The sequence below is a fragment of the Saimiri boliviensis genome, chromosome 1 (assembly GCF_048565385.1).
Source record: "Saimiri boliviensis isolate mSaiBol1 chromosome 1, mSaiBol1.pri, whole genome shotgun sequence".
NCBI lineage: Eukaryota > Metazoa > Chordata > Mammalia > Primates > Cebidae > Saimiri > Saimiri boliviensis.
Genome location: NC_133449.1, coordinates 101,645,001 through 101,655,650, shown reverse-complemented (window position 1 = coordinate 101,655,650; position 10,650 = coordinate 101,645,001). Strand labels below are relative to the sequence as shown.

General features: G+C 56.4%; 1 protein-coding gene across 7 annotated transcripts in view; it reads left to right on the top strand.

Moving 5' to 3' along the window:
• The window catches only part of KLHDC4 (kelch domain containing 4), a 60,514-nt gene extending 49,961 nt beyond the window's left edge, over positions 1-10,553 (top strand). For 6 of the 7 annotated variants that reach the window (XM_074401109.1, XM_010333693.3, XM_074401128.1 and 3 more), the window contains 5 exons: positions 33-108; positions 2,878-3,086; positions 4,626-5,028; positions 6,123-6,242; positions 6,490-6,742. In XM_074401109.1, coding sequence (XP_074257210.1) covers positions 33-108; positions 2,878-3,086; positions 4,626-5,028; positions 6,123-6,241 — 807 coding nt within the window. In that variant the 3' untranslated portion in view covers position 6,242; positions 6,490-6,742. Of the gene's footprint in view, positions 1-32; positions 109-2,877; positions 3,087-4,625; positions 5,029-6,122; positions 6,243-6,489; positions 6,743-10,206 lie in introns of those variants that run through there. The other variant, XM_074401107.1, reaches the window with a different exon arrangement.
• Positions 10,554-10,650: the final 97 nt, after the last annotated feature.

Here is a 10,650-nt window from a genome sequence, read left to right as displayed (position 1 = left end):
CCCGGTTCTCACATAGCTCCTTTCCTTTGCAGAGAGTCAAGAAGGACGTGGACAAAGGCACGCGGCACTCAGACATGTTCCTGCTGAAGCCAGAGGATGGAAGAGAAGGTAGGGTGGGGGCTGGCTGGTCTGTCTGGTGGTAGGTAAAGCCCAAGCCTCAACATAGTGAGACACCCATGGATGTGGGGCTGGCGCTGAGCCCCTGCACCCGGCCTGGAGTGGAGGGCCCGCCAAGATGGTCCCTTTGTGGGTGGGGTGGGTAGAACAGGCTCCGTAGTCCTGGTGTCTGCAGACACAGGAACGCCTGCTGGGCGGTCACCTGTGGGAGCATTGATGACGGGCTGACTCAGCTGCATGGGCGCTGATACTCTGTGGACAGCCCTCTGTGGCCCAGTGAGCACGATCTTCCTCAGCACTTCCTGACGGACCCCGCAAGGGTCTCCAGCTCTGCAGGACAGCCGTCCTGGGCCTTGAGTATGAGCCATAGGAGTCACAGGGACCACCTGGCACTGTGGTGACGCACTTGCTCTTGGGTGGTTGTGGGCAGCCGCCGAGTAGGCTAGGTGTGGGGCTGCCCAGCCAGGGGCCGGCATTGCTCATCCTCAGACCTTTGGAAATGGTCACAGAGACTGCCGTTGGCCATCACAATGACAGCCTTCAAGGACAGCTGTGCCCACTGTGCAGTAGGAGTTACTGAATTCAGCGTGCTGTCGAATGCCTAGATTTCTAAGAGCTTTTAGCTAAACTTGTGTCTAAATCAAAATTTTCATACAGGGAGACGATAATCATTCTCTGGAACTTCTTAAAAGGATGACATGGGGTAACTCAGGGGACAGCTTCTTTGCATGGCTCTGGCACCAGCAGGGCCCAGGATGTGTCAGCTACTCACCACCTTCCATGTGTGACACGCTCTGTATTCCTTGGTGTGGGTTCCTGCATTGAGATGAACTGGTGACCACATTTCCTGCCACTGGCTGCTTCCATGTGTTCTCACAGACATCTGAAGGCGGGGGAGAAGCCGCACACGTGTGGAGCAAGAGGGGGATGGGAGTGGGCGGCTCCTTTTCAATCATTAATTTCTCGACTTTGACAAAAATAATTGTGTGTGTTACTGGCTGGGTACAGCGGCTCATACCTATAATCTTTGGGAGCCTGAGGTAGGAGGATTGCGTGAGGCCAAGAGTTTGAGACCAGCCTGAGCAACATAGTGAGACACCATCTCTTTAAAAAAAAAAAAAAATGTTAGCCAGGTGTGCTGGCGTGTGCCTGTAGTTCCAGGTACTCAGGAGGCTGAGATGGGAGGATTGCTTGAGACTGGGAGATGGAGGCTGCAGTGAGCTGAGATCGTGCTACTGCACTCCAGCCTGTATGAGAGAGTGAGACCTTGTGTCAAAAATGAACAAATAGCCGGGTGCGGTGGCTCATGCCTGTAATCCTAGCACTTTGGGAGGCTGAGGTGGGTGGATCACCTGAGGTCAGGAGTTCAAGACCAGCCTGGCCATCATGGAGAAACCCCATCTTTTAAATAAATAAATAAATAAATAAATAAATAAATAAAGGGAGAAATGGCATTTGCTCCTGCTCCAGAGCAAGGGAGTGATGGCAGGAGGTGTGGGTTGAGAGTGTTTGCCGTGGAGCTTAGCGTCCCCAGTGGCCGTAGGAAGCTGGGGGACAGCTCCCTCACGGGAGGCTGTGGGTTGGGACCATAGGGCTGGGCTAGACCCAGGAGACCTAGTGCCTAGGACAGGTCTGCCTTTGTGACCCATGGCAAGTTCTCCACCCTCCCTGGGAGAGGGGACCGTTGTGCAAAGTGTCTGTACCCACTTCTTGCACTAAAATTCCTCAGGCTGAGGCCTCAGAAGTACCCGAAGGGTTAGTCTGAGTCCACAGCCACTTGCCTGTCAGAAGGTCCAGGTGCCTCTCCCATGGCCCTGCTTTACTGCACCCCCGGCTGATGAGAACTTGTTCTTTCAGTCACTTTCCCAGCTCACACCACAGTGAACTCGAACCTGGATGCTGGACTTTGTTCCAGTTAGGGTGGCCCGGAGCCAGTGTGCCCAGCTCCTCAGCCCCCAGGAGGAAAGCGTTGTGGGGGGAGCTGTGCACACTGCGTGTGTGGGGTTCTGTAACTAGAGAGGATCCTGGCCTGACTGGCGAGTTCTGGTGGTCTGCCCTGTTAACACAGGTGGTGCGGGCGGGAATGAGGTGGATGGCCCCAAAGCCGCACCGGCACTGGGCATGGATGGGTGATGGCTCGCACCACGCGGAATGCGGCCCTTTGCTGCTTCTGTTTTTTTTTTTGTTTTTTTTTTTTTTTTTCCAAATGTTCATTAGAGGAGAGAAAAAAATCTCCTTTCTTTCTCTTAGAAGTGGTGGGAAGACAGTTCCTGCACCTCACATTGGGCTGTGTTTGAGGGTTGGCATGTCGCATAGGCGTGTGCCGAGAAACAGCGTGAAGCGGAGCCCTCCTAAAGTAGAGCTGGCCAACTGCGTGCCTAAGGGGGGCTGGTGTAGGCCTCGGAACCCTGGATGGAGGGTCCTCGTGCAGAGCGGCCTCCCTGGGAAGCCCCTCTGCCATGCCAGTCTAGTTCGTGTGCCGCTTCCGCCTCATCCCTGCCTTTGCTCTGTGGCTTGAAGCGGCTCCATAGATAGAGGTGCCGGATGTGTGGAAAGCTGTTGACTGCCAGCTCTCTTAAGGAGAAAGGTGGAACTCGATGGGGTGTTCAGTGGTGTCTTGCTGCAGAGGGAGCAGAGTTTTTGCCGGAAGTCTGACAGTTTTCATTTACCCCGTTTCCAGGGGCACCGGGGTTCCTGAGCATGTCCTGGCCTGGCTCTTTTCTTCTGTTTTTATTCCATTTGCTTGTTTTCTTTTGACAGACAAGTGGGTGTGGACTCGGATTAACCCTTCGGGGGTCAAGCCCACTCCACGGTCTGGCTTTTCTGTGGCCACGGCCCCTAATCACCAGACCGTGTTCTTCGGGGGTGTCTGTGATGAGGAAGAGGAGGAGAACTTGGAGGGAGAGTTCTTCAACGATCTGTACTTCTATGATGCCACCAGGAACCGGTGGTTTGCAGGACAGCTGAAGGTAGGGCAGCCTCTGAGTAGCATGTGCCGTGGTACACAGCCCTAACTCGGGTCCCTGCCCTCCTTGCCTCCCTCCTGTACCTTCAGGTGTCGGGGCCCCAAAGCGCATGGCCCCTCAGGAGGGGTGGGAGTTCCTGTCTCTGCCTGTGTCCTGAGCGACTGGGCTTGGGAGCCCTTGGTCACGGTCCCTTCAGCCCATCCTGGATGCTGGTGGTGCTTCTGTCTCGGGAGTTACTTGCCCTGGGCCAAGGTGCCTGGGACCTCCCCGGCCCTCTGTGTGAGGAGAGTTTGCCGGAGGTTCTGGTGCAGACCGGCTTGGGTTGTTACTGCACTGGAGCATCCCTGCTTTCCTGGCACCATCTTTACTGTCTGCCTGAGCCAAGCACAGGCAGATAGTAGGTGACAGCCCCAGAAGTGGGCCCCCCAGTTGGCCTCAGGGTCTCTGAGTGGACCAGGTCAGCTGGACCAGAAAGGGCTATGGCCCAGGAGGGCTGGTCCCTGTTGGTGGCAAACTCCTGGAGCTGCTCTTGACATGTGGTGGCACCTGGGCCGGAAATTGGGGAAACACGAGGGTTTGTTTCTGGACCCAAAGTCCGCTTCGGTTTCCCAGTTTTCAGAGGAGTCCCTCCAGAGTCTGCACAGGTTTCTGTGTGGCTTTTCAGAGAGCGTGTTGGCCCCAGTGGAAGAATTAGTGTCAGGGTTCTCAGACTGTGATCTCAGGGCCCTTGACATTCCCCAGGGTTACTGAGGACCTCAGAGAGCTTTCGCTTTTGAAACTCATTGTGGCACAGTCCAGAGACAAAGTGGATCTTAGAAGTCTGAAGCTGACTTTGGGTTGATCTAGAGGTAGTGATCCTTGGAAAATTTGGAGGTGACCTGGCAAATGTCGTCTCATGAGTTGGCAGCATTTTGTGATGGAAGGGTCCAGACTGACCCCTGCAACCCAGCCAGAGAAGTGGGACAAAGAGGGACGGACAGGTGTCCTGCAGGAGGCAACCTGACTCGAGAGCTCTGCTTTAGACACGTTTGGTGAGGAAGGGCCTGTCTCTCGCTCACTGTCTGTAGTGTATTTACAGCTTGTTTGCTGGGGTTGTGGGTCCCAGCATCCGTCTTGCTTGGAAAAGAGGAGGAAGCCCCTCAACCTGGCTTACCTAGCCCTTCTGGGAGCCAGCACTGTGGGTGGATTGAGCTTTCCCAGGATGAGCGTTGGAGCCTGAGGGCTGGTGCACTGAGTCTGGGTTCTGGTAAGCATGTCCACCTCTGAGTGGAGGTGGGGGCCACCCCTCAGTGAGGACATGCGAAGGGGGGTTTCCTCCTCCAGCCCCATAGTGGATGGTGAGGCCAGTGGGAGATAGGAGCATGCCCCTGCGGCCCTAAGTGTCTGCATCCAGAGCGGTCAGGGGCGGTGTCCTCCTGGGTCAGCTATTCTCCGTGCTTGTGGGCAGTTACTGCAAACCTTTGCTTGGCCTCGTGGGTGTAGCAGGACCAATCCCTGCCTCACTGAAGCTGCTGCCTCTCTGCTCACTCGGTCTGTTAACAGGGACCCAAGTCTGAGAAGAAAAAACGCAGGCGGGGCAGAAAAGAGGAGCCAGGAGGAGGCAGCGAGCAGGCGTGTGGGGAAGCCAGCGCCCAAGGGCCCGTGGAGGTAGTCAAGGAGGTGGTGGCTGAGGATGGGACCGTGGTCACCATTAAGCAGGTGCTGGCCGCCCCAGGCTCAGCAGGGCAGCCCCAGTCTGAGGATGAAGACAGCTCCGAGGAGGCCGGCAACCCCGTGCCCGGGCCGTGTCCACGCTCCAACGCCATGCTGGCTGTGAAGCACGGGGTGCTCTACGTTTATGGGGGCATGTTTGAGGCCGGCAACCGTCAGGTCACCCTCAGCGACCTGCACTGCCTGGACCTGCACAGGATGGAGGCGTGGAAGACCTTGGTGGAGATGGACCCAGGTGAGCCAGGGGGCTTGATGCCTCTGTGCCTGGGAGCCAGAGCCCACAGTCGTGTAAGCTGAACAGAGGCGGCCTGTGCTGATGTGCCTCGCCGGGCCTGTGTTCCTGCCTCCACGGTCAGAGCAACGTGAGAACCGGACCGTGTGGTGGAAAGGGGGGCCCACCCTGGGCACATCCCTGCTTCGTTCCGGGTGCTGACGGGGGCCGTGGTTCTGGCGGCACAGGGCACGGGGCGTCTGCTGCTCTGTCATCCACAGCGTGCTCGTTTGTGGGCGGCCGTCTGCGCTGGGCCCCTAGGCCCTGGGTTTGCACCTCTGGCCTTGTTGCCTGACCCAGGGTCCCTCTGCTGCTGAGTCTCACGTCCTCCATTTTTTCCCCAGTGGCTGCTGGGCTCAAGCCACCATGTCGTTTTTAAAGATCTGAGACTAAAACTAAAGCAAAATCCACAAATCTGGGGAATGGTGCGAACCATTGGTGCAGGATGCTCGCTGTTGTCTAAGAGCCTGTGAGCCGGGAGAGAGTGGCAGGAGGGTTGGCCAGATGCTGCCTTCTGGGGGTGGTTTCGTATGCTTGCCGTCTTGCATCTCTGCCCTAAGGCCCAGGGGAACACGTTCTGTTTTCTTTGTGGGTCTGAAAGTAGTTGGGAAAGAGGAGTTTGATTTCACATTATGGTTCTTTTTCTCTTCTTTTTTTTTTGAGAGGGAGTCCCACTCAGACTACTCAGCTGTAGTGCAGTGGTGCGATCTTGGCTCACTCCAGCCTCTGCCTTCTGGGTTCAAGCAGTTCTGCCTCAGCCTCTCGTGTAGCTGAGATTACAGGTGCATGCCACCATACTCGGCTCTTTTTTTTTTTTTTTTTTTTTTTTAAGTAGAGATGGGATTTCACCATTGTTGGTCAGGCTGGTCTTGAACGCCTGACCTCATGATCTGCCCACCTCAGCCTCCCAGAGTGCTGGGATTGCAGGCATGAGCCACTGCACCCAGCCGACTTCTTAAGAATATGGAATCTCCCCAGGAAGTGGCCACTACCGTCCCACAGCTCCCCTGGCCTGCCCAGGCTGTGCTGACATGTGTGTGTTGATTGTGCTTTTGAAGAAACTCAAGAGTGGCTGGAGGAGACAGACTCAGAAGAGGACAGTGAGGAGGAGGTCGAGGGCGCCGAGGGTGGATGTGAGGACGAGGACAGCGCAGAGGAGAGCAGCGCGGAGGACTGAGGTGAGCAGCCTGGGCTCACGGGTGGCGGCTGCCGGCTGTTCGTGAAAGGCTTTCCGTGTTTATCGGATTTCTAGTAGAATTCAGCTTTGTTTTGTAGATGCTGTTTAAATTCTTAAATGCTGTGGTGCCTGGAATAATGTGGGTAGCTTGGTAGTGAGTGCTGCTCCTGTGGTCAGTTTTCTCTAAACTGCACAGGCCTTCCCTGTGGTTGAATGTGTGTCTTTCTTTCCTCCTTGCGCATCTGAAGAGCCCCTGCCGGGGGCGCCTGGAGAGTGCTGTGCCAACGTCCGCTCAGGACCCAGCCGTGTTGGGTGACGCTCTTGGCAGCCTGTGCCCTGACGACCAGGAGAAGGTGCTGAAGGGGTCAGGCCAGGGTGTAAACGTGCTCCCATGAGTTAGTCTCTGATGCCGTGCTGGGCCTAAGTTAAACCGAGTGCGGTGCGGGTGGATTCCCTCAGCAGTCTGTGTGTTGTGTAAAATAAAGTGGACCTGAAACGAGAGCACCAAGAAGGTTGTCTTCTGTGCGGCCTGGGCACACCACAGTCCTCTTGGGGTCAGGGCTGGGCCTAGGGCAAGGCCGCCCCGCAGTGGAAGGTGGAACCATGGACTCGAGGGGCCCTCGGGAAGCAGGTTTCTGCGCTGGAAACCCTGGAATATGCTGTGCTTCGTGGGCCTTTCCCCCTGCGAAACTGGAAGAGGGCCTGCTGCCTGTGCATTCTCTCGCCTGGGATCTTCCTTTGACGCCCAGAAACTCAGACACAGCTGTGGCCAGGGCACAGCCTCCCAGTTCTAGTCTGTGCGAAGTGCTGCCAGCTCACTCCTCACAGGTGTCCTGGTGGGAGGCTCCTCACGTGCAGCGTGGCCTGTCCTGAGAGTTCCCCGGCCACTGCACAGTCTTTTGGGGGACAGTGTGGGGCCATCCCTGTCCCTGTCCCCATTGGGCTTAGGGTTGGCATTTGCAAAATGACAGGGAGTCCGGAGGGCAAGGGCTCCCACCGTCCCCACATGGCTGCCACCGGGTGTCCCCATCCAGCTCCTCTTGGCTCCAGAGCTGCGGCTCCCTTTTCCCCGAAGGCTGTGGTACGCTCGCCCCCATCCAAGACTGAAGGCCAATTCTGATTTGAATAATTGGGATGAAAAGGTGAGCATTGAAACCACACCTCGTGCAGTGTTTTGTGTATCTTAAATATTTTGAACAGTGGGAATATAGGGTCCTTAGTTTTCGGTGATGGGGTTGACGTAACCACTGTCGTCCCATTTCTTAGGTGGGATTGAAAACAAGGCAAGTGAGGAGACTCCCCTTCTGGTGGAGCCAGCATTGGGCAGGTGCAAGTGCTGCTGGGAGAGGGCTAGAAGCTGACTGGACGGTGGGCACCTGCGAGCACCTCTGTGCTCCCTCGGCCACTCTGTCCCCACGCTCCAGGTGGGCCCAGCAACACCCAGGTCACCTTGGGGCAGCAGCTTCAGAACTGTCGCATCTGAGGATCATCTTGGGCACTTGGCCGGCTCTTCCCCAGCAGGGGCACATACTGAGCCCCCTGGTCAGCCAGGTGTTCCGGAAGCATGGGTAGGCGGCACTCGAACTGGCCCCGAGGGCCCCGCCCACTGCCATGGGTGTGACCTCACTTGAGACTTCCATTCTCACTTGATGGGAAAGCTGATGAGAAAGCGGAAGGCTCTGGGCACTGCCTGCTCCCTGGTTGGGACACGTCTGCTGCATCCAGACCTGGGTGACAGTGCGGCCGGGGTGAGGCTACAGGCGCTGGCCCTCCCCGTCTGCCCTGAGGGCTGCAGCTTGGGTTTGTGTTGTCAGGCTTTGGCAGCCAGTTGGGCACTCTGTCTCGAGTCCTGGGCATCAGGATGCTTCACACTCCGCTGAGCCGGTTGGGAGGTGCTTGGGCAGGGCCGGGAAGCCAGAGCGCAGGCGGCCAGGTCTACGTCCCCACACCTCTACCTAGGTCCGCCCGGGCTCTTCGGCTCCTCATTCAGAAGATGGACCCCGTTGTGTGGCTGGTTCTTTATTCCCTCCTGCTTTTGGAGGAAGGAATGGAAAGATCTTGGTGGCTTCAATGCAGTTGTCTGTTAGCAGATACTGTTTTTCTTTCAGAGGAGCCTGTCACTAATTAGATGGGATTCCAAGGAAACGTGCTTTGGAATCAACCAGGTTGAAAGAAAAATGACAAAAGCCCAGAGGAAGAAACTTCTTATACACTGTCTGGTACAGAAAGCATTTTGTTTTTATTGCTGAATATTTGGTTTGAATGAAGGATGCTGATCAGAACCAATGGGGGTGAGACAGATAAGCTCCCATCCCAGAGCAGCTGTCATTCAGACACCAACAGCGCACCTTAAATGTGGAACTGTGGGGGACCCGCGACAACACTCAGGATGGTGGAGTCCTCTGCAGAGCTGGGCCTGCCCCACGGGCCTGTGGTCTGCCCTGTCTGCTGGAGCCCGGTTTTACAGAACCGAACCACTCGGTGTCCAGATAGCCACCATAGGGCGTGAGCGGCTGGCACAAAAGCCCAGGGCCTCTGTGTCCCAGGAGCTGCTGGTGCAGCAGCGCTGGGACACGCCATCCTCGGTGCTGCCTTCTCGCCCGGTTCCTCCGTGTGGTGCACGGCTGGCTGTTAGGAAGCCTTTCCCTCAGCTCCAGCCCTCCCACACGGCCCCCGGACCCCTCCCTGGAGGGTGGGTGGACGTGCAAGGTGAGGAGTCTGGCCGGTTCACTTGGCAGCAGGGCCACAGCTCCTCACAGAGCTATGTGGGATCTTAAGTATGAATTGTCTTGTTCTCCATTCTCCCCACTTCCCACGTAGGCCGTGCTCTGTGTGAGGATGAATTGGAGGAGTTGGCCACAAGTGGTAGCTTTCTTGCTGGTTGGTAGGTGAAATCGGTGGAGGGTGTTGGATAGAATGATCATCAAGGGAACCACCCGTTGAACTTAGAAATCCTTGTCAGACAAGTTACTTTGTGTTTGTTTTTAGATGAGAGCAGTGTTGATTGCAGTTTGACATCTGATTTTTTTTTAATTGACTTGGTATCAGCAGGATGCCATTGGCTAGGTGACAGTTACAAAGTCACTGAGGGGCCAAATGCCAAGATGCCTTTGGTGAGAGAGACCCTTTCCAGGACTTTGCCTGGGAGCTGGAGGGTGCCCTCAGGAGCCACCTTCCACGTGACATTCAGGTAACGAGGTGAGACACTGTGCTGGATGTGGCCCTCGGGCGCCGCAGTGAGAAGGTGGTGCCATGTGCTTTCATCGGGGAAGACTCTGCCTTCCCCTGGAAGGACTGGGGGATGGAGAAGGGGCCGAGTTCTATCTGTGGTGAGCACGGCCTCAGCCTGCCTTCCTCTGTGCTTAGAAGGAACTTGTTAGTGGCCGCTGCTCTCCTGGGCAGTTGAAGAGTGTTGTTGGGAGGCCGTGGGCCCTGGAGGCCAGTCTCGTTTTCATAACCCACGTGGCTCCTGGCACAGGTTGCAGTCACCTTCATTTCTCTTTGACAAGAGCTTCGGCAGTGCCATCCAGGGCCTGGCCACACTGGGTCACCGGGACCCTGCTGGCAGTGGTGTCCCGAGGCACCAAGCAGTCCCTGCTGGAAGCTGATGCATGGTCACGGCCGAGGGTCATGCAGGTATCACAGTGACCCAGCTTCCGCAAGCCCAGCTCACGCCCCTTGTTTTCCTTGTCTGAACCCTCAGAGCCCTTCCAAGCCCCCGCTGACTGTAGGCTACCCAGGGGAGCCACCCATAGAGGCAGGACTCAGAGGCATCACTGAGGCGTGAGAGGCGCAGGTTTACAGAGCTCTGGCTGGGGAGAAGGAGATCGAGTAACCACGTCCCGAGAGACAGAAATGGGGACGTTTAATTACATGAACGCTTGCATTTTAAAAAATCGCCTGTGCGCTCCCAGAGGGCAGAGCCTGCCTCTCCGGTTATTTCTGTGTCCTCCATTCACTGACAGGCTGTGACAAGCCCTGGTCCCACGCTGCCTGCAGACGCAGTAGCTCCCGAGTGAGGAGCTGGGGCTGGGGAAGGCATGCTCCGGCCACCGCGGGTGAGCCAGCGACACAGGACCCCGTGTGTGCAGACCCGGATACCGCAGGAATCGAGATTTGTGCTCACCGCGCGTTTCCCGCTCAGAAGCCAGAAGAGCCTCCACATGCCGCCCAGCTCTGTCTCCACGGCCACCGCGCAGCTCTGCAGTGGAAGAACTGCCGGTAAAGATGCAGGTTTGTCATGAGACGAGACAGGCATTCCAAAGGGTCAGACGTTGTTTAACTACTACAAGGAGCAAAATTTTTCTTCACTGTTGACAGTGTTTCTTGCTTTCCTAACAGTATGATTTAAACTGTTACATTCATTTAGGAAAATTATTTGATTTTCATTTTGTAAGTAACCAAGCTCT